The following is a 23,164-nucleotide window of genomic DNA, read 5'->3' as shown; positions in this document are numbered from 1 at the left end:
CTGAAGCACAAATTTACTTCACAGGATACATGGAGTAAAAGTGGTCATCATGTTTGTAACCTGGTGGGCTGAGATCCAGAGCAGAACAGACAAAGTGGGCCTGTTCCAAAAGGGTAGCCAATATTAAGACTATATTGGGCAAAAGCAAAATAGGAGCCCTGTGGAATAATCCAATTAACACATCTTGCAGCAGCAAGAGTCTCCTTTTTCAGATGCATGAGTATTCTATATCAGAAGGCTAAATTAATATCTTCCAGAGCAACAAATTCCAGTTGGGATGGTCAAAAGCAACTGGGGCTGGACACATCAAAAAAGCGTTTCAGGAAAATGCGTTGTAAGCTTTATTATGGGAAATCACATTGGAGAATGATGGGACTCCACAGTGCCACCTGGTGTCACAGAGTTATGACACATATAGAACCCTTTTTCTTTACTAATGAAGCTGAGCCCAAAGAACCTTGCGGCACCAAACCATTTCTTGTGGTAGGACTTTTATTGGTCCAAAGCTTGCTTGCTTATCTGAATGTAAGGAAGGATCCAGAGAGCTGATGTGCAAAGCATGTATTCAGTACATAAGAAGGATAGGGAAAGAAACAGGGTTCAATAATTGTATAGGAGAGACATTAGTAGTAGAGTTGGGATGCACAGACACAGAAAGAGTCGTCGCTCTGTTCTGGAAGCACACTCACATCATTGTCATGTGTACCTAATCCTCTCCAGTACTGATTGGCAGCTGTCTCATGACATCACAAATGCTCTCTCCTCAGAGTGATTTTGCAGTGTTTAAAAACTTGGCTGTGCTTGCTTTCAAAAAGAAGCTCCTGATTGCTTTGGCACCCAAGCAAAGCTTTGATAGAAAGACGAAAAGGCAGGCAGACAGCTCACCAAAAATATAGAAAGCAGGGCAAGACTCTTATCAGTGAGAGAGGGAGTTCCCAGGCGGGCTGATTACTGAGCATTCCTGCCGCTAACATCCACAACTTGCATGGAGTTTATTTGATGTCTTCTGCTTCTCAAGCATTCCTCATGTTGAGGTTATAGGATGCTGGCACCTAGTGGTTGCTATCTCACACTTTCCAATGCAGTTTTCCTTAACTTTTATTATCAGATTTTGTGCAATTAAAAAAGGGATGGAAAATTGCACTAGAAAGTGCAGGATAACAATAACATTTTGTGCAAATAAACAGCCAATGTGGAAGCGCTGTAATAGTTACCCAAAAATGAGTATCAGTTCTAGCTAACCAGCTATATAACTGTATGCATGCATGTATGTATGTATGTATGTATGTATACAAACAGACATCTATACACATGCACAAACTGACAGAATCAGAAAATCAGAAAAGCAAGTGCCATAATACCAATATACCAATCTCTGCCTCAGCCTGTCATCCAGATACACCTATACAGAACACTGATATTTGGGACCAAGTCCATATTGCTCCCACAGGGGCATCTACAAATTCTGAACTTTTTTGGGGGGCAACTGGGGGGCAGCCTCTGGAAGAGAATTGTTGCATCCTGCTCTCAATCCCATATCCAGGGTTTCTCCACCAGGGCCTTTATAAAATGGGCACACAGAAAAGATGAATTGAACAGGAACAGCCCCTTCCTCACTGGTGGGAAATGACAACAAACAATGAGATAATGAGTATGTGTGATGAGCTCCAGAAAAACAACTACAAAGGGGAGGGGGTTCTGTAAAAGCTGCAGCTGAGGCAATGGAGAAGTGTGTTCTCCAAAAAGTGACTTCAGGCTCCAATAAATATTGTTAGGACTGGAAATTAAGAGTTTCTCCTGCATCTGAGGGGCACTGCAGACTGGTGTGTTTGTGGTTGTCTTCTGCCACGTGCTATTGACAGGGTGCATGCATTTATATGGGACTATCACCATTCACACATCATTCTGCTTTTTTAGTTCTGCAATGCTTCCACAATGTTACCGCACTATTGCCATCTGGAGGGGCAATTGCCCCACAGCACAAGAAAAACCAGAGAGAGAGAGAAGAAATTTCAGCAGGAAGAACAGGACATGCACTGATCAGAATCAAAGCAGTACATCCACCCCAAAACTTGCAGGCACAAAGCAATTAAACAGTAAAACAAAGTTGTTGAGTTTTGTGTTTTTTTTAGTTTTGCCCAAAATGTTGAGTTTTTTGTGAAATATCGGGGGGGGGGGTGTAATTTTTGAGCTATTTTTAAGGATGTTCGCCAAAATCTACACTATACGTCCGGATTTCCGCATATGGCATATGGCAACCCTACAACTGTGTAGCACAGTGGTACCTTGCTTCCCGAACTCAATCCCTTCCGGAAGTCCATTCGACTTCCAAAATGTTCACAAACCAAGGTGCAGCTTCTGATTGGCTGATTGGCAATGGAAAGAATGCTGACAGCTGAAACAGACGTTTGGCTTCAAAAAAACGTTCGCAAACCGGAACACTTACTTCCGGGTTTGCGGCGTTCGGGAGCCAAGCCGTTTGGGAACCAAATCACAATTGTACTGCATTATAAAGTATCCAGAGTGGTGTGTGTACAAATGTAGTCGGCAGAGGGCAGGCTGCTACAAGATTCCCAGTTCTGGAGTTCTGTGTGTTGGATCTCACTGAGAAAGATGGAACACAAATTATTTGTGTAAATAACCATATACTCTCAGATGTGTCTGCATCTATCGCTGGGTACAGGCAAGAACAACCCACTAATAAGAGGAGCTTTTGTACTCTTCGTATTTATTTCTCATACTTACAGCCCGCCCTCCGTAAGCCCAGGGGCTGCTCCATTTAATAGTAGGTTAGGCTGAGAGTCTGTGACTGGGCGGCAGTTACCCAGCCAGCTTCATGGTTCTGCAGGAATTTACAACCCCACTCTCCCTCATACAAATCCAGCATCTTAACCTCCATTTCACACAGTCTCTCTGCTTAATATAAGCAGTTAAATGGAACCAAAACAAGGAGTAGAATAGCACAGCAAAGATGCAAGTTCCCTTCTGAGTAATACCCCTCCCCACCCTCTCTCTCTCTCTCTCTCTCTCTCTCTCTCTCTCTCTCTATATATATATATTATTTATTTTTATTTTTATATATTTCTATTGCCTCAGACCAACATGGCTACCTACCTGAATCTGGAACTTTTGGTTTGTGTTTGTTTTCTGGATTGTTTTTATTGTACACTGAATTGGGTGGCAGGGGGTTGTACACAGCCTTGGTATCGTTTTAATGTAAGGCAAAATAGAAAATATTTTAAGTAAATAAATCAAACACAAACTATTAAGGTGCCTCTTTGCAAATGGATTCTACCTCAATGCAAAGGACTGGAATAGATGACCTCTTACATTACCTCCAGATATTAGGTGCATGTTTCCTGCAAGTCCTCCATTTTCACTGCACCGCTTATGTTCTTGGGAAGACAGGATCACCAGAGCAAAACTGGAGCTTCTTAGTAGGTTATATACAACCCCAGCCAAGTGCCTCATGCCTATTCCACAGGGAATACCCTGCAGTGCCTGAAAAGCTCAGCACCTGGTTTTAATTTCCTCACAGGTGAGTTATGTCTGGTAATGCTGCAAAGTCTATGGCCTCCCTTGCCCTATGTCAAGGTTATTTACTAGGGCTCTGGGTGTTGCCTCAGACTTTTCTACAATTAGGCAGCCAAAAGCTCAGGGATTTCTGTTTGCATGTTTTAATTTCATGCAGGAATGTCTCCTTCCCTGCCATATTTAACCCCTGCCAAAACTGATAATTCCAGGTTTGAGCTATGCAGCCAAAAGCAGCAGGACTCAGAAGACTTAACAGGAATTATCACTCTATATAACAGGACAGTGCTGTCCCAATGGTCCAGGAGGCTGAATCCTGCTTTTCAGTAACAATAAAACCACCACACTGATCTCATCTCACAAGTGGCCAACATCAGGTCCAGGAGACGACTACTGGCCAGTCTCTAGTGGACCATCTCACACTGGCTTGACACTGCAATTTTGCAAAGAATTAAGGACTAGATGGAGACAGACAACTGACTTGGCGAGGCACTTCTTGGATTCTTAAGCCAGAGTCCATGTTCACTTAGCACAGACTAGTTGTACCTTAATTGTTAAGACGAGGAATCCAGTGAAAATATGTTTTTTACAGGTTGATGTAAACAATGGCTGCAACACCACTGTGACTGTTGGGGTGAATGTACTGCAATAACACTGGTGGTTTTGTGTCTCTGTGATGAAAATAGTGGCTGTTGGCATCTTAGGGGGCCTCCAGACTGTCAGTATTTTGTAAGAGGGATCCAGGCACATACCAGAAGAATTAGGCTTAGGTCGCTAATGTGAATAAAAGTGCTCAGTCACTCTTCTGCAGGAGTGAATATGCCCTTTTCAGTTTCTCTCTGTTTCTCATTTTTCCAATCTTAAATTCAGTTCTCCACATTGCTACGTCATCTTGTGATGTATTTATTTTTAAATTGTCAGCAGTTCTCTGGAAATTTCTCCTGCTCTGCACGTTTTTATGTGCAATGTTGCCTAATGTATGCATTTTTGCAAAGCAATTTCCCCTAAAATAATGCACATTCCTATGTTACTTTCCATAATATACACATTTATATGCACGCCTTACCATAGTATATGCATTTTTGTACACATTAATTGCCTGGAGCATTGCATCGCAAACTGCAGAGAAGCTCACATTTCAAAGGAGAGCAGTGTTTCGGTTTGCATATTGTTTTGGAAAATACAAAGATTTCAAGTTCACCTTTAACAATGAACTGGAGCGAATTTCTCCATGTGTGTGAAGGGGGGCAGGTTATACCACATTGAACAGCAACAGGGGCAGGCAGTTTTATAAACCCTACAACCATGCTGTGATCCCAGTCCCACAGTCCTGCCTTTGCTATTTGTTTAGCATAGTTCAGCTACCCAACAGCAGCAAACTCCATCTAGCTTGGCCAGCACATCACCTCCTAGGGTGAGGTGAGAGCAAGCAAACCTCTCACAATTTGGAAGGCCTGCCTTGGGCAGTCAAGGAACTGGGAGCAGGGACATGAGTCAGGTCTAAACAAGGAGGGGGGTCCATTTTTCTTTTGTGTGCTGCTCTCACTTCTGAAAACAATGTTTAGGAAACATGTGCTTTTCTTCTTTTCTTTTGTTTTCTTGCTGTGACACCCAACAAGTGTTTCTTATAATTGTATAAACAATCCTCCTCAACTCCCTGACATTGTTTTCACCTTTGGCTGCTTATGTCTGTGTACGTGATCAGAGGGCCAAACATCTGCAGGGAAGGCGGCGTGCTTTCTTGTGGTAGACAATGAGCAAAGTACAAAGATACCTGGTAAATTTATAGTCTAGCTTTGAAAGAGATGACTGCAAAGAATATAAGAGGGAACCAGAGCACAAGGAAGACGGAAAAGGGCAGCACTATGAAACTGGACCACCAGACTATTTTGGCAAGCTGGTGAGAAGGTGGCATTGCACCTTGCAAAGCCCCCAACCTCTCTACCCCCTTAAAAAATTCATGCCTACTGCAGACTTCTTTCTCCCACCCAGCAAGGCTAGGAAAGCACACAGATCAAGAGTTCTTGCTGGAAATTGCAAGAGGGTGTTTTCCGTTTTGTTCCATCCAGCCTGACAGTGCTTCAGAAGAGGATGGTTCCGTTTGACACCCCTCAAAAGCTATTTTGATGGGCTAAGCCAGGAGTGGGGAACATTTTTTTCAGGCCAGGTGCCACCTTCGTTCAAATCCAGCCTTCTGGGGGGCCACATGCCAGAGGAACAAGGAAATGGAATAGCGGGTGTGGTGAAAATGAAAGTGGGTGTAGTCAGAGCTGATATGGGATACATATAGGCACACAACATGTGGCACACACCACACATATTGACACAACGCACGGGCACAAAATAGCCAGGAGAGCCAAGATGGAAGAGTCATAAATAACTGTCCCAGTCAAGGAGGTTGGCAGGGATGTTGGTGGTGGGGTCACTGCTCACAAGGCTTGTGGGAATAGGGAAAAAAAAGAAGCGAAGGGAAGGGGAACCTGCAGAACAGAACAAGACGGTTCCAATTATCTACTCAAGGACATGTGGAATATTCATGAATATGGGATGTACCTTAGTAACTGGATCTGGGGCTGCAGCCTCTACAAACGTCAAGTGAAGCTGCGAAGGACACCTCAGGGTCACGAACTGGGCTTTTCTATTTAGTGCAAACACCACATTTAAAATGGCTGTTGACACAGTACACGAGTAGGATTACCACTGTCAGGGCAGCTTATGCCAAGTACACAATGCTTTAGCAAAGTACTAAAGCTGGCAGGACAGAAGGGAACGAGCAACAAAACCACCCACAGCCATTGAGGTCACTTCTGACATCATTACGCCATCATTTTCACAATCTGTCTTCAGTCCACGTTATTTCCTGCAGCTGTCAGGGGTGGGGAAGTGATGTATCAGGAGCACAAAGGGGAAATGGAGCAAGTTAAAGAGCCAGGGGGTCGCAACACGAGACTGCTTCTGGTATTGTCAAATGTTTCGTAAAAATTGAGGCTCGAGACAACCAACCTCTTCCAGGTCACGTCTTAAGCCAGCTTCTGATGGGATATTTAAACTGTGTGAAACCCTTCTGCTGTTAGTTACCAGGAGCATTTGACTGCAGTCTACTTACAAGTAGCGTCTTGTTCCAATGCGGAATTGAAACATTAAAAATACTCGGCTTCCAGGTCACTTGAAAGCTTATTTGAGAAGCCAAGACATGCGTGAAGACTCCTGAGATTTGCAGCACCCTTCAGTCCCTGAAGAAAATACCTTTTCCAAATGGTTGTGGTTTCTCTGCAGTGCCTGCAGTGTCTATGGTCCTATAAACTTCTACAGACCCTCTAAGTGCCCCTTTTTTCTAGGGATAGTCTCAGATTTGCAGAAGCCCTCACAGCTTCTGATTTGATTCCAGAATGTCCCACATTTCCTTAGGACATTCCTATTTTCACTTGGGAAATGTTGGAGGGTATGGAGTTATGCGACCCCCAAGCTAAGGACATAAGTAACTCTACAATTTTTAGAAGATATCTGAAGGCTTTTAATGTTTAATGTTTTATTATGTTTTTATATCTGTTGGAAGCTTCCCAGATGGGCAGGGTATTATTATTATTATTATTATTATTATTATTGAATAGGGCGTACCTATTTTCACCAGAGAAATGTTGGAGGGTATGCCGCTATCTTAGGGTGCAAGTCCTGTTGAACTCGTTGCCATATTCCAAATGGTGTCTTTCTCCCCCCCCCCCCCCGGAATAGGCATGAGCGCAACTTCTAAAACAGGCCCTACTGGCTTTATACTCAGATAGCCTAGTTAAGACGGAGCCAACGCCAACCCTTTTGTTGCCTCGCGCTGTCAGTTTCATGGAGCTGCTGTCCCACAGCTGCCTGGGAGCTTGGCTCCCTCCCCATGCGGAAGAAGCAATCTGACAAGCTGAGCAGTTGGCAGGCTTCCGAAAGCAACATAAATCACTCCGGATTTTCCACTGCAGCAAGCAGACCTCCAATGGCCAAAAGGCATGAATCGGAGCAGAAAGCAGGACCTCAGAAGCAAAGGTGCTGAGGGCACACGATCCGCCTTCTGTCTGGCTGCTGCTGCTCCTGCACGTCAGCCACTCCATAGTGATCGGGCCAATTAATGAAGCGTGAGCCCTGAGCTGCTTTGGCACCCACACGCAAGCACTTCTTAAACCTCTGACCAGTTCTTTTTCATGTTAAAAGTGTCGCTGTTTGGGATATCATCCAGTCCCCAGGAACCACCACCATCGAATGTGTCCTCAGCAAATCAGTCCATGAACATGAAGTACAATCACACCAATATACAGTCAGATAAAAGCTGTCTACTGGGAACCAGGCAGAGGGCCTTCTCGGGAGTGGCGCCCTGTGTAACGCCCTCCCACCAGATGTCAAAGAGAACAATAACTACCAAACTTTTAGAAGACATCTGAAGGCAGCCCTGTTTAGGGAAGCTTTTACAGTAATGTTTAATAGGTTATTGTATTTTAGTGTTCTGTTGGAAGCCGCCCAGAGTGGCTGGGGAAACCCAGGCAGATGGGCGGGGTATAAATAATAAATTATATTATTATATCTGTGGATGATGGGCAAGAATGCTAAAGGATTCTAAAAGACTAGAAACACATTTACGGTGTAATTCTGTGCATTTCCACTCAAAAGCATACCTTACAAAATTCGGTAGGACTTGCTCCCAGTTTTGTACATTTAGAAAATGGCAGCCTTAGAAGGTAAAGGTAAAGGACCCCTGGACAGTTAAGTCCAGTCAAAAGCGACTATGGGGTTGCGGCGCTCATCTCGCTTTCAGGCTAGCATTTGTCCACAGACAGCTTTCATGTGGCACAACAGAACACCGTAACAGAAACCAGAGCACACGGAAACGGCGTTTATCTTCCTGCCGCAGCAGTACCTATTTATCTACTTGCACTGGTGTGCTTTCAAACTGCTAGGTTGGCAGGAGCTAGGACTGAGCAATGGGAGCTCACTCCATAACAGGGATTTGAACCGCTGACCTTCTGATCAGCAAGCCCAAGAGGCTCAGTGGTTTAGACCACAGCGCCACCCGCATCCCAATAGAGTATCATTTCATAAATGGCAAAGAAGCACCAAAACATGATGTTCAAGCAAGTCATGGATCCTCCATCCACACTCCCAGGGAAAAGTCATGACTCTGCCCCTTGGGACAATACATATGTTCTCAGCAGGGGTGCCATTCTCTCTCTCTCTTTTTTTTTTTTTTAATAAATATTTATTAAGATTTTAAAATATAAATGCACACATAATAAACAATCTTATTTCTGTCATAACAATTTCATCACTTCTTTGGACTCCCTCACGTCTCCCGCTCCCATTTGCATTATTAAAAATTTTTCCACACAAATTATCAACTTGTTTTCAATCTCATGTCCATTCATTCAAATATAATCTAGCACTTCTTCCCAAAAAATTTTATATTTTCTTTAGTCTCACTTATCATCAAATTTAGATCTAATTTAGTGGTGAGCAGTTTTTTATAATCCAGCATCCTTCTTAAGATTCAACCAAATTACAATGTTTTTGTAAATACATTTTGAATTTCTCCCAGTCTTCCTCCATCTTCTCTTCTCCCAGATCACGGATTCTGCCGGTCATCTCGGCCAGTTGCATATAGTCCATCAGCTGCATCTGCCACTCTTCCAGTGTGGGTAGATCTTGAGTTTTCCAGTTTTTTGCGATAAGAATCCTTGCTGCCGTTGTTGCATACATGAAAAATGTTCGATCCTTCTTTAACACCTTCTGGCCGACAATGCCCAGGAGGAAGGCCTCTGGTTTCTTTGTGAAGGTATACTTAAATACCTTTTTCAGTTCATTATATATCATTTCCCAGAAGACCTTCACCTTAGGGCATGTCCACCAGAGGTGAAAGAATGTTCCTTCATTTTCTTTACATTTCCAACATTTATTATCAGACGAATGGTATATTTTAGCAAGTTTAACTGGGGTCATGTACCATCTATATATCATTTTCATAACATTTTCCTTCAGAGCATTACATGCGGTGAAGTTCAGCCCAGTGGTCCACAACCTTTCCCAGTCCTCAAACATAATGTTATGCCCAATGTCCTGTGCCCATTTTATCATAGCCGATTTAACCATTTCGTCTTGTGTATTCCATTTTAACAGCAAGTTATACATTCTAGATAGAACCTTAGTCTTTGGTTCTAACAATTCAGTTTCTAACTTCGATTTCTCCACCTGGAACCCTAACTTTTTATCATTTTTAAAAACTTCTTTAATCTGAGCATAATGTAACCAGTCTCGCACCTTATCCTTCATTTTCTCCAAACTCTGCAATTTCCAATTGTCTCCATCTTTTTCTAATATTTCCCAATATTTTGGCCATTTGGCCTCCATATTGGGTCTTTTTAGGGCCTTAGCCTCCAGAGGCGAGAGCCACCTTGGAGTTTTATTTTCCAGTAAGTCTTTATATTTTGTCCAGACATTAAACACTGCTTTCCTGACAATATGGTTCTTAAAGGCCTTATTGATCTTAACTTTATCATACCATAAGTATGCATGCCAACCAAAAGCATTGTTAAAACCTTCCAGGTCCAGCACGTCAGTGTCTTCGAGAAGTAGCCAGTCTTTTAGCCAGCAAAAAGCTGCGGCTTCATAGTACAACTTTAAGTCTGGCAGGGCAAAGCCCCCTCTTTCTTTCGCATCTGTTAATATCTTAAACTTAATTCTGGGCTTTTTGCCCTGCCAGACAAATTTAGATATATCTTTCTGCCACTTCCGGAAGCACTCCGTTTTGTCCACAATCTGCAATGTTTGAAACAAAAACAACATTTTTGGCAATACATTCATCTTAATAGCAGCAATTCGGCCTAACAAAGAAAGCAGGGGTGCCATTCTCATATACAGAGTCTGTTTCCCCTTCATAGTGTTTTTCTGAATCATCTCTCTGGCTGGTGAAAACTTTTAGGGGTTCAGTGCTACCCAGGTTTTATTTCCTTTGGAAGAAAACCACAGGGGGCTTATGGGATTTGGTGATATTTCACTTTATTTACAAATATACAGGTTGAGCATAAGTGGAGGGACAGCTTAAGACACTTAAACAGACAGCCAAACTTTTGTTCTTCTGCTTTGGTCCTGACTCTTATTCTCCATCACTCCCTCCAAATCCCCAGAGAACAGGACAAATCTACCATGGCTTGGGCATCCCTTTTATTGTCTGAGCCACTCCCCACCCCCACCCAACCTTTCATCTCTTTGGACTCCCATGAGAATGTTCCCGGGCTCATTCCTAATTTTTAATGCTTAGTCCTTTGGTTCAGAGACAGCACCAACTGATGAGGGGATGTCTCCTGCTCCCTCTTTTATTCCATAGTACATGTCATCCTCTTCTACATTATGCGTAGCTCTGTGTTCCAGTCCTTCAGGCCCTACTGTAGCCAATGCCCCATCTCCTCTGGGGGCAGGAATAGGGCAATGGCTTTGGTTAGGCGCCGCTATCCTTTCATTGTTTTGACCTTGACCTTCTGCCGTCAGGGAATCGATCAGGGCAAAATCTTCATAGGAAGGAAGCTTGAATCTGAGCTGGCTTTCTGTTGGAGACATAGGCTTCGAGACATTTTCCCACCTCTGTAGAAATGGACTGTTGGCTGCAGATTCCACGGAAGAGGCGTCAGCTTCCTCTTGGAAAGAAGCCAGTGGCGCCTGGTTAGGAAACTTTTCTGACTCACTAGAATTTAAAGAGAAGGTTCATTGAAGGACTTAGCTTCCAAGGCTGATTGTTGAGCTGTTTTGTGTTTCTACTAGGACGTTTATAGTAAATCAAGCTGGGCAGATGTTGTGCTTTTCACCGGCACATCCCTGGTTCTGGAATGACCAGCTGTTGTTGGTTTATTTAACTTGGTTTCTAAGGGTAAATTAAATATTACTGACCATGCCAGCCCAACAGCATTGTTTTGATCTTGAACTCAAGAGTCACCAATGTGGTCCCCTCCAGATGTTCTTGGACCCAACTCCCATCATCCCCCGGCCAGCATGCCCAATGGTCTGAGTTAACAGGAGTTGCACTCCACCTGGAAGGCATTGCACTTGTGATGCCTGCTTTAACTAGAAGGAACAACACCGGGCAGTACAGACTGTGTTGGCTTTTCATTGATACAGAGCTAGCATGCATCTTATATTTAGCTCCACCTTCTATGGGGATGGTAACATTAGCTGATTAATCTAACAGATGAATCAACTAATGTTGCCAATCATTTAGATTAATCAATTAAAGAACATAAAAACGTAAGAAGAGCCTTGCTCTGGATCAGGCCAGTGGTCCATTTAGTCCAACATCTTCTTGTCACAGTGGCCGACCCCTGTTCAGTTTTGTTCAGTTTGAAAGGAGCTCCCAGATAATCAGTGGTATGCTCTCTCTCTCTCACACACACACACACACGCTTTCCCTCTCTATATATACACTCTGTGTGTGTGTGTGTGTGTGTGTGTGTGTAGTATATATATATCATTGCGCCATATCTCACACATAGAAAAGGATATAATTTCTAACATAGAATATTATATATTTTCAAAGATTGTGTCGGTTCTGACACCTGCATTAGTAACATTGTTTTATGCAGATGTTCATTTATTCATTTTGTTTAATCAAGCAATGAAAATGCATACAACCAACTAATATTTATATAATTTGACAACCATCCCGCCTTTGCAAACTTTTCTCTATCCAGAGTGCCTAACAGAAATCACCAAGAGTGACCATAAGGTTCAGGGTGGTGTGCAATTCAAACCAGCCCCTGAACGCACCGCATGGGCTACTCACCAGTACAACCTTGCAGCGTCCTTCTGGGACGTTGGGTCCTTGCAGGAGTCTCCATCGCTTTCTGAATCCCTGTGGACCTCTGCCTTGGCCTGTACAACAGGCTGGGTACATCCTTCTGCCCTGACTGGTGGGACTGGGGCAGACAGAACACCCACAGATTCTGCACCCGCCACTTTCATCTGGATCTGTTCATAAGACGGCAGGCTTTTCTCATAGACTTCAGCTTCTTTCTGGCTGGTGTAAGGTGTCTGGGAACTGAGCAAACAACACGAGAAAGTGGAATATTACTTCACCAGATTTGTTACATCTGTTATTAACAGGGGACAGGAATCTGATTATTTGCTGATTTAGAAATCTGAGCAGCTTCAGAGGACATAGCATTTCTCTAGTCATGTTTGCGTCCTCTTAAGTGTGTTGCAGTTGTTCGTTATCTGGATTTGAGCTGTCAGGAGATCTGCTTTTCTTACCTGTCCTCCATTCCCTCCTGGCTGTCTAGGAGAAAGGGACATACAAAATCCATCAGTCTGTATGCCAGGGCTATGCTGCCTTCAGCTACTTTAGTTTCACTTTCCTTTCTGTTGTTGGCAATTGGAGTATTATGGGAAATTGTCTTGCGCTGTTAAGAAGCCTGTTTAAGGGAAGTTGATGGGTGGAGTGTGGTGGGAAGGGAGATCTGAGCAAATAAATGACATATAGCCAGGAATGGAGTGGCCCCTGGACGCCTCTGAGGCCGGGCTAATGCACAGTAGGCTGGTGCCGGGTCCAGGTTTTCAATCAGAAAAACAGTTGAGAGGAAGTCAATGTTGAGAGGAAGGGAAGAAGTGACTAATGAACTTGGTACAAAGCTTTATACAGCTTGGGACCAGGATAGCCAAAGATTATCTCACCCCTGCGACTCAGCTACATTAGTAAAGAAACAACTATTTGAATATGCTATAAACATACAACACCAGATGGTGCCAGAGAGCAGAAAAATTTTATATGCGATTTTCCATAGGGTTTTTTCTTTCTTTTATTATAACGGATCTAATTTCTGGCTTATTTATAGCGGTTTTCCCCTGTGTGTAGATCCACCCTATATATACCCAACCTGTCACTGCACTCTGCAGGAGATCACCTCCTACAAATACCATTTCACCAGGATTTATCCATCTCTAGGGTGAGAGAGGCACTGTTCTGAAGAAGCTTGGATATGAGGTGGAAGATGGAAAAGAAGCTCTTTTAAGCTGCCATAATTTTATCTTGATTGACCAGTTATAGCTTCTGCACAGCCGAGAGAGACAAGGCCAAAGGAGCTGCTATTCTTATGGCCAGTGCAGAATGAATCCCAAGGAGGCCCACATTCTTTTTCTGGATTGGATTATATATAGCAGGGCTAGACACTGAAATGAGATGGAGGTTGCAATCCTATACACACATCTGAGAGTAAGCCACATTGAACTCAATGTGATCTATTTCTAAGCAGAGAAGTATAGGATTGTGCTGTAAACGCCTTTTGCTTTCCTATGCATGGGTCTCCAAAGCTGTCCCTTGCTTTACACACAAACACACATACCTCTGAGGAGCTTTATATTTCCCCTAAAGACACCACTTTTCTCCTGCTTAAAAATACACTTAAATTGTGCAATTCACTGCCCTGTGCCAGCGTTTCCAGACATTGACCTTGTCCCTCTGTGGAACACAGTTTGCAATATGCACAGGCGAGTACTGTATTCTAATTAAAAAGTAGATTACAGACTGTTGAGTTGAAGCTTACAGGCTTGGTTTCCGCAAACATACCTGTTCTTCTCGGGAATCTCATTTTGAACAGATGAAGCAGCAGTGTTCTTTGCAAGAAACTTCTCAGACTCCACATCAACAGAAACTACTCTGATCTGGGGAGGGAAAGGAGGGAAGTAAGGGAAGATAACTCCTTGGAGCAAGGGGGTTGTTTCCTCCCATCAAATGAGCAGCTACACACAAAAACATGCACAAACACTGAATTTAATTAAGAAAATGTGATGTAGCATTTGGATCTCAGATAAAGCTCAGGAGGCAGTTCACTCTGGGCAAAGCGATTCTTTCTCACCTACCTCCAAGGAGATGTAGGGGTTCCCTAGAAGAAAGGTATTTTATTTTTATTTTTATTTTTACATTCTGAACTGTGTCTTCAATTAAATCCTAGATTTTCAGAAAGAAGATTCAAGATGCACCTCCAACAGGGAACAGCTTAGATTCGCCATTACCTAACTTATTCTTTCTACAGTTCCCACTGCATTATATTGTGGCACCATTCTAATACCTATCCTGCGACAGCATCATTATTTTTGTGGCAACTGTAAGGAAACCAATGTGTAAAGTAATTTATTAATCGAGCGGATACCAAAAAATTGATTGCTTTGCAAGTAAAATATTTTTAAGTTTCTACTTCTTAAAAGGCTAACAAGCTCAAAAAAGAGTAGGGGACATATAATCCTGCAGTTTCCAAGAGCCCAAATATATTCTTGGGAATTCTGAGTTTGATACCCCCAAAATGCAACTGTTGAAGGCACATTCTTTAGAAAAAAGGAAAAGTAGACTTTTTTCCTACCTTCGGGTAGCACTGGCACATGCTCCAAATGATCCCCGCAGCGATAACCAAGGCCCCTAAGGTACAAAAGGTGATGTAGATCTGGGGCTTGTCCACACTCATGATGAACATTCCGATCATCACCAGAAAAACTCCCAAGACGATGAGCCCATGGCGAAAAGTTTTCTCTTCAGCCATTGGGATCCAGGAAGAGAGATTGAAATCGAGGTAATTTCTGGGCAGGCTAGTTCATGGAAAGAGCTTGCGCTGGAAAGGTGTGGGTGTTGGTGGGGGGTCCAGAAAGGCTGGGCAGCCCTTCACCTGTCCCTGACCCACACCAGCCCTCCTCACTCTGGGGCACTGCAAGGAGATGGTGCAGAGAGCCAGCAAGGGGACGAGTGTCAGCTGCAACCTTCAGACCAGTCCTGCCCAGGTCTCAGCCAGCCAGCTTTTAATGGGTTTGTAATGAATGCAAACAAGATCCTTCCATTCACACATGAGTAACATTGCCCAGGGACACTTCACAATAACCTTCCCCCTAGGTATATACAGCGCAAAAGCTGAGCATGCTTTGCCAAAGGGGTGTGGACTCAGGAGGGGAGGTTTTAGGACCCTTCTAGAACGGGATCCCAGTTGCCAGGTTTCAGAGGCTCACTGGTGAATTAGGAAAACAGTACCCAGAGAGCCAACTGACTGCTCCACAGTCTGGTCCTTTGTCTAGACCTTAAGGGGACTCTAGTGGGACAATAACCTTCCTGCCTCTGTGTGTTGTCAGATGGCATGGCCTTCGCAGTGTGCAATCTTGCACAGATGACAGTGCTGGTTTCCCCAGGCTCTGGAAAATGAAGTTATTGCTTATGAAAGGCAAATAGGAAGGAGGCTTCACAAGATCACTTATCCACACCCCCCCCAAATGTGTTCTTTCAGTCAGACCAGTTATCACAATGGCTACATTTTGCTCCTGTAACCCCCCACCCCATTGCTTTCACAGAGGCAAGAGTCTCATAACTCAGTTATGTGGGGCAGGATAAATATAATCCCTCATGGAGATGAGCCATTCACTATCAAATGTCCATCATAGCCCCACCCTTTAAAGCGCTTTCTCAAAATCATTCATTAATAGTTATATTGACAAATTTCAGGCTGCATTCCCTGTACTCATTTACCTAGGAGGAAGCCCTGTTTAATTCAATGGGACTTACTTCTGTGTAGACCTGTATAGGATTCCACTAGAAGTCATTGGACTAGCTTTAATAGTCTGCTAATGAATGTTGATAGAGTGGAAGTTTCTATTCATCCTTCCCCCTAAAAAAATTTTGTGTGTGTGTTTGTGTGTGTGTGTGTGTGTGTGCGCCTGCCTGCCTGCCTGCCTGCCTGCCTGCCTGCCTGCCTGCCTGCCTGCCTGCCTTAGGGACCATTCTCACAGTCCTTGTTGGCGCTTGCTAGTTTTGAGTTTATATGCAGGATTTTAGTAAACGGTCCATTTTTACAATTTTTTTCTTGGATGAATGAAAAATCGCCACCCTTTTCTTGTCTCTGCATGGCTTTGAAATGCAGTTCCTCGTATCTTCTTTCCCACCTGTCAGGGGATATATTAGTGAAATCAGAAATAATACGAATTTCATTTTTTTATGTTATAGTTAGGTGAATGGGCTTGGAGACAAGGGAGATCGCTTAGGTTATGGCCTTTTCTCCTCAAGCAGCTGATAATATTCTGCTGGGTCCGCCCCCCCCCCCTTAAAAACTTTTGAGATTTGTAGAAGGAAAATGTTCTGGGAGTAGATTGCCATCTAGTGGGCATTTTACACAGCTGCTCCACCAAAAGTGCTGTGGAAAGCTGAAGAAAGCTAGCCTAAATTATGAACCTTCAAAAATGGAAGTTGTTCACATATCATAAACCTAAATAATCCTCCCCCCAAACCTTTCTTCTGATTGTTTCTCGATTCTTCAAGTGCATATATACCCTTCCAGTTTATTAGCAACCTACATTGACAGTGGGGCAAACCCTGGCGAGCCCACTGCCAGTCAGTCTGAATGATGCTGAGCTGGATGGACAAATTGTCTGATTTGGGGAATTTCTAAACTTACCAATTATAGATATAATTGCTGGGGGAGAAGTTTGCAGATATTTTGCCATGCTGGCTCATGGTGTCAGCATTATTCAGCCGAGTCTTCCAGAACAATGAACTCACAAACACACATTTCTTTTCTACCACGAAAAAGCCCCGACTTTTCTAAAATATCTGTAATAGATCCCCAACATCTTCATTTGTGCAGTATGTTAGCAAGCACCATCCTGGTTTCTGGGTTGAGGGGGTTGGTGGGTATGGCTTGGAAGACATCTATTTTACACCACTTCCCTCTGACCAGTACAAGCTGTCAGTTTGTGAGCTCTGTTCAGAGGAATGGCATGGCCTATGAAGATGATGCTACTGAATCCAAGCACTGTTTGTGACAGCAATTGTAAGCTGCAGAAAACAACATTTCATCACAATAACCAGGTTCACCAAAGACATGTAGTTCCTCTTCTAATCTCCCATACTCCCACAAGATTAGAATCCTGGAATACTAGGCATGAATTTGTTTTAAGCCATGAAAGGGCTATTCCCCCTGCTCATGCTCATAACTTCCAATATTTACTGACTGGATGAATATAGGGGTATGTAAGAGTTGCGACGACAACCATGGAACTTCCCTCAACTCAGGCAAAACCCTCCATTAGTGTGGAAAGAAAAACCCCACATTCACTCTAATAGCAACAGCGTATGACCAAAGGGGCAGACAATCAGCTACAAATTCACTCTTAAAAGAATATGATCGAACAGCAACTGTTCCACCATAGAGATAAATGTAGAAAGGCCCCGAGTAAGGTAGCTCCCCAAGCTCCTAAGAAGTTATCTTTATTTGGCCATCCATACATTTTCAGTTCATATTTTTGGAGCTTTGGCTTCAGTTACTAGCCCCTAGTGGAAATATCCTTCTCTAACAAGAATAGCTCTTGAGAGAGTCGACACCAGATGAGGCATAAATCTTGCTCCAGTAGTCATTGAAACACACCATTATCAGCTGTTGACATTACTCGCAGCTTTTACAGCATACATTAGATACGCAATAGACCCTGAAGAGCAGTCTGGGAAGTCAAGCTTTGATAAAAGATGGGTGCAACTGAGCCAATATAAGATGATGTGTGAAGTGGTCCTCAATCTTGCATCCCACCATGACCAAACATATGTCTCTAAGGCAGGGGTGAGAAACCTGTGGCCCTCCAGATGTTGGATATCTTCTTATCTTATCTTTGGCGATCACTCGTAGCCTAGTAAGACCGTCTTCCATAAACAAGGTTTTAACAATGAGTCTGTAAGTGACTGTGGAGGCCAAGTCTGGATCCACACATCCTTCCACAGGGGGTACATCTGGGGCTGATGGGAATAGGAGTCCAGCAACATCTGGAAGGCCACAAACTCCCAACCCCTGCTTTAGGAAACCTGCAAGCAGGGCATGGAAGCTATAGGCCTTCTCCACAAGTGTTCCTCTGGTTATGAAGTGGTGCGCTCTGTGTCCAAAAATGGAAATTCCACAGAATCATGGATTCTGTGGCCTCTCTCCAGCCCTTGAGGTGCCTGCACATTTCATACCACTCTGTCCCAGGTTATGAAGCAATGAACAAACCATCTAATGCACCTTAGGAAAGAGACATCATGAAAGGAATTTCATACAAGCAAAATCAATCATGCAGCTAAGTTTATAACCAGATTCAAGTGGGTGGTAAGCAACTGTCAATAACAGCTGTAGTTGCACTTCAGTTGCTTCAGGTTGTTTTGCTACGTTTACAGCTTTTGGATTTTGGGATTGCATTTGGGTTGTACATGTGTAGCATTTTTCAGCACAGCATATCATATGTGTATCCTATCTCAAGCAATCCTTTCAGGTGTATGGGAGGAAGGAGCGGAATACATCTATGCCACGTAGGGTGGGGGATACAGACTTTGGTGTAGTTGTTGGCATCTGCCTGTCTCGAGAGACAATGGAGTGTGCCTCCAGGGGTGAAGTCAAACCAATGTGTTAGCAGCAGTGAAGTGACCTTCCCAGGACACAAACATGGGCAGTGTGCATAGAGGTCCTGGGCTTGCTGATGTGGTACAAAGGAAAGCAGAGCAATACTTTTGGCACCAGCTCGGCTGCAGGAATTGCTAGAAGGATGTGTACAAGGCGCCATCCAACCATCTTAGGGACTCTGCTCCTGATTGTGTAAGGTTTACTCCTTAGCCTTTTCTTCTCCCGAAGATGTCCCACAAGGAAGCGGAGGTTTAGGATCAGAGTTTTCCTTCTCTTAGATGGGCTACCTTCCTAGGTTGACAACCCCCATCTGTACCGCACTTTCCTCTATAGCGCATGAAGATACCACCTTCTTGACCATTGGACCGCTCTTGGTCTTGTTCACTCAGTCTGCCAGAGCCTGTCTTCACATGCAAGGGAAATCCCTAACTCACCAGGGGTTTGAGGCCAATCGGGTATCCTCACCTGGTTAGCTGGCCAGTTGAAACCATTTCCTGGGGCTGCTGTTGCATGCTGACTGCTTCTAGGAGCCACAGGTGAGAGCTGAGTGCAGGGTGGGGACCAAAAGAGGACAAACTACCCCAGAAGAAGCATGACGTTTACCCCACCAGAGGCACTACCCCTCCCCTAGCACCCCATACCACCCTTTGGCGTAGTACAGGTTATGCAAATCCATCCTTAAATCTTCTCCAAATTTTGCCTGAATCACTTTAAGGGCAAAGGAATTAAAGTCATTGTCCTTTGTTTCCCGCAAGGTTAATCCTCTGTTTTAAAAGCAAGCAAAGTCTTATCTTTAAAAGTCTCTTGAACTTTTGCTTCTTGAAATTGTGTGTAATCCAGCACAATGGAATGCAGGAAACTCAGGATGAACCTAAAAGTTGGCTGCTGGCTGAGTGCATGATCCACAAGAGGCATCTTTGCAATGTGTGAAGTAGTCACTCCTCTGCACAGAAAGCTGAAAAATCAAGATTAGACGCTCCTATAATTATTTTCCACTTGATCTGGGGTTTCCCTTCTCACAGTTTATGCTGCAAATGGCTGTCGCACATTCCCTTTCAGTAAGGAAGCATGGGGATTATTGTTGATGAGGCTGGTCTATTTGATATTTCAGTCAAGGAAGAAAGGAGTAATAATTATTTAGGATTCCAGAACTATTTGTACCATCCCTTTAAAGCTGTTTTCATAAAGTGTTTCACAAATCCTCTTGATCTTCATGATAGTTAAGTCAGACATAACACCTCCAAGCCACTGAAGAATTTCCAATCTTAAAGTGTTAGGAGAGCTTGCAACAATAATTACAGCAACAAATCAGGAGTGAAGTATCATGGGAAATGTTATGTACTGAGCTGAATCCTAGAACAATAGGATCCAGAATGCAGCAGTCTGATTGGTCCGCAGGAGCCTCCCAATCCAGCTCCAGGTGGAAGTGAATCAGCGACCTGATTGGCCTGCAGGAGCAGCCAATCAGGCTTCTGGAGGAGGTGAATCCGCAAACTGATTGGCCTACAGGAGCAGCCCAGAATTAGCCAATCACGCAGGGCCCATTGTGTAATTAATGTATATATAGCTAGACGTTTTGGGGAGATTCATTCATTGCTACTATGAGCTGAATAAAGAGCATGAAATTCACAATCAGGAAATGTATCCATGCTAGGTTTATGTGGAAGCCCCTGATAAATTTCAGAGCTGCATTTAAAGTCCATTTCATTTGCAATGATCACTAGCAAAATCCAGCATGTTTTAAGTGCTGATGTCCCCCTCCCCCTCCCCCTGTTCAGCTTTTTACGAAGAGATTATATTCTGTCTCTGAAGCACTAATGTAATTTTACTGCAGAAGGATTAACTTTTCAATGAAATTAGAGATGGTAAATCAGATGAAGAGAAGTGATTTCACTGGCTTGGCATCTTTCATGTCAGGGTTGCCAGCTTTCCTCCTGGCCCTGATCCTGAGCGCTGAGCAACAGCCCAAAGTAAAGAAATTAAACAAGTTATGCTTGCCTCGTAGAGAGACAAAACAATGGGGAAAGGCACAGGAGCAGGGCTATTAAAACACTGGCAGCCCTTTATTCATGGATGCATAAGGTGGTTGTGGTTGCTGCTGTTGCTGTTGTTGTTTTATACCCTGGCCATTTGGCTGGGTTGTCCCAGCCATTCTAGGTGGCTTCCAACACATATAAAAACATAATAAAACATCAAACATTAAATATCTTCCTGACACAGGAAGATGTCTTCAGATGTCTTCTAAGAGTTGCATGGTTAATGATCTCTTTGACATCTGAAGGGAGGGTGCTCCACAGGGCAGGCGCCACTACTGAGAAGGCCCTCTGCCTGGTTCCCTGTAACTTTGCTTTTCGCAGTGAGGGAACCGCCAGAAGGCCCTCAGAGGAGTTCAGGGTGAACGATGGAGGTGGAGATGCTCCTTCAGGTATACTGTGCCAAGGCTTTTTGGGGCTTTAAAGGTCAGCACCAACACTTTGAATTATGCTCAAAAACGTATTGTGAGCCAGTGAAGATCCTTTAGAACCGGTTTTATAAGGTCTAATATCAAACAGAGTAGACTTTACTTCTGGGTAAACTTGCATAGGATTGTGCTTTACATTTAACTAGGTAGCATGGGGAAAGATTAAACAGGAATACATATAGAGAAGATAATTTAATATTGTGTGCAGTTAATTTCAGAGTAGAATATTTCCCTTTAACCAATAAAAGGGTGCAACCCTGCTAAAAATACCAGACTTAATTGCGTTCCCGATGCTGCCAGATCCATTGTCTAACACCCACATAACCTATTCTTTAGTTTGAAGGAAGAATTGATCGAACATGTGACAGACGATACCACGCTGCACACAATGCTGCCTTTCCCCGAATTACCTGAAACTTAATTTGAGGGTTCCAGATGTGAAGTTTGCCAGATCTTTGGGTGCTGAAGGCACTTCTTAAAGGAACATTAATATGTGTCATCTTGCCCCTTAAGGAATTATAATTTCAGTTATTTATTGTAAGCAATCCTCAAGCTGAGGCTGAGAGAAAGAAAGAAAGAAAGAAAGAAAGAAAGAAAGAAAGAAAGAAAGAAAGAAAGAAAGAAAGAAAGCTTTGTAAGGGTTCTATTTTATGTGACAAAATTGGCAGGCTACAAATATTGAGTAATCCAAGCTGTCTTTTATGTGGTAGTGATGCATCCTAGGATAACTTCACACTTGGCTCCCAGATCAACCCACATTTACTATCCACTGCAGAGCCAACCAACATGGCTGAGCCATAAACGTGGGTTGATCTGTGAGCTGAGTGCGCATATTATGAGATGTCCGCAGACTCAGTGCTGCTTTACTTCCTACTGAATTCGGCCACGCTCCACTCAGTCCACATTTCTCATCATAGCAGTTTGATCATACACACTGACCTAATTCTTAAAATCAAATCAACTCCTTATTAACATTGGGGGGTTTTTCCCCTCCCCTCTTTTGCCTTCAAACCTTTAATTTTGTAGTTCTGATCTCATTTGCTAAAGTCTGGATTCTTTGCTTGCAATTGTTTTTGCCTGAGCAATTTTTGTTGGAAAGTTTGCTTGTTTTTGCTGTCCTTCTTAACCTTTCTTCATAAATTTGCACCCCCACCTAAGGCATACTTATGCTTCTAATGTTGGGGTGGGCTGAGTTGTACACTGAACAAGGACACCCACAACTTCTTTACAGAAGGAATCATTATGGAGTATTGTCACCTAGACACCTTCTCCAGGCTGGGGAGCAATGGTTGCAGTGTACTGTAACCGCTCCATTGTTGGTGTTGCAAAGGGGAGGGGACTATTTCAAATTGACATTTACAGGCAGATGACAAAAGAAAACCTGAATAACTGGGCCGTCTATATCCCTCACAGTGATCTCTTGTTTCTTCACTATTTAGTAAACAAACATTTGGAAAAAAGGTGTCATGCAAAAAGGTTACAACTTCCCCCTTGAGACACATACAGGAACAGTTCTGTTCTCTAAAGTGGTTCTATGGTGCTGGAGGAGACTCTTGAGAGTCCCATGGACTGCAAGATCAAACCTATCCATTCTTAAGGAAATCAGCCCTGAGTGCTCACTGGAAGGACAGATCATGAAGCTGAGGCTCCAATACTTTGGCCACCTCATGAGAAGAGAAGACTCCCTGGAAAAGACCCTGATGTTGGGAAAGATGGAGGGCACAAGGAGAAGGGGATGACAGAGGACGAGATGGTTGGATAGTGTTCT

General features: G+C 43.5%; 1 protein-coding gene across 1 annotated transcript; it reads right to left on the bottom strand.

The window, feature by feature from the left end:
• Positions 1-10,584: 10,584 nt before the first annotated feature.
• Positions 10,585-15,257, bottom strand: BSND (barttin CLCNK type accessory subunit beta). The gene is made up of 4 exons (XM_081866273.1): positions 14,901-15,257; positions 14,111-14,205; positions 12,332-12,586; positions 10,585-11,239 (listed from the first exon to the last, which is right to left on the bottom strand). Exons 1-4 carry the CDS (start codon positions 15,075-15,077, stop codon positions 10,816-10,818), a joined length of 951 nt encoding a protein of 316 aa, XP_081722399.1. The 5' UTR covers positions 15,078-15,257; the 3' UTR covers positions 10,585-10,815.
• Between the last annotated feature and the right edge of the window lie 7,907 nt (positions 15,258-23,164).

Source organism: Podarcis erhardii (genome assembly GCF_964252035.2).
Source record: "Podarcis erhardii genome assembly, chromosome: 6".
Classification (NCBI taxonomy): Eukaryota; Metazoa; Chordata; class Lepidosauria; order Squamata; family Lacertidae; genus Podarcis; species Podarcis erhardii.
The sequence above is the reverse complement of the archived record's forward strand: the minus strand, read 5'-3'. Positions and strand labels throughout refer to the sequence as shown.

Bases quoted from the DNA above. Each gene is read 5' to 3' on its own strand.
- BSND (XM_081866273.1), bottom strand. From the start codon at position 15,077: ATGGCTGAAGAGAAAACTTTTCGCCATGGGCTCATCGTCTTGGGAGTT. The intron at 14,206-14,900 runs GTAGGAAAAAAG...TTCCCTCCCCAG, and splicing joins TGTGCCAGTGCTACCCGAAG to ATCAGAGTAGTTTCTGTTGA. The intron at 11,240-12,331 runs GTGAGTAGCCCA...TTTAAATTCTAG, and splicing joins GACGCTGCAAGGTTGTACTG to TGAGTCAGAAAAGTTTCCTA.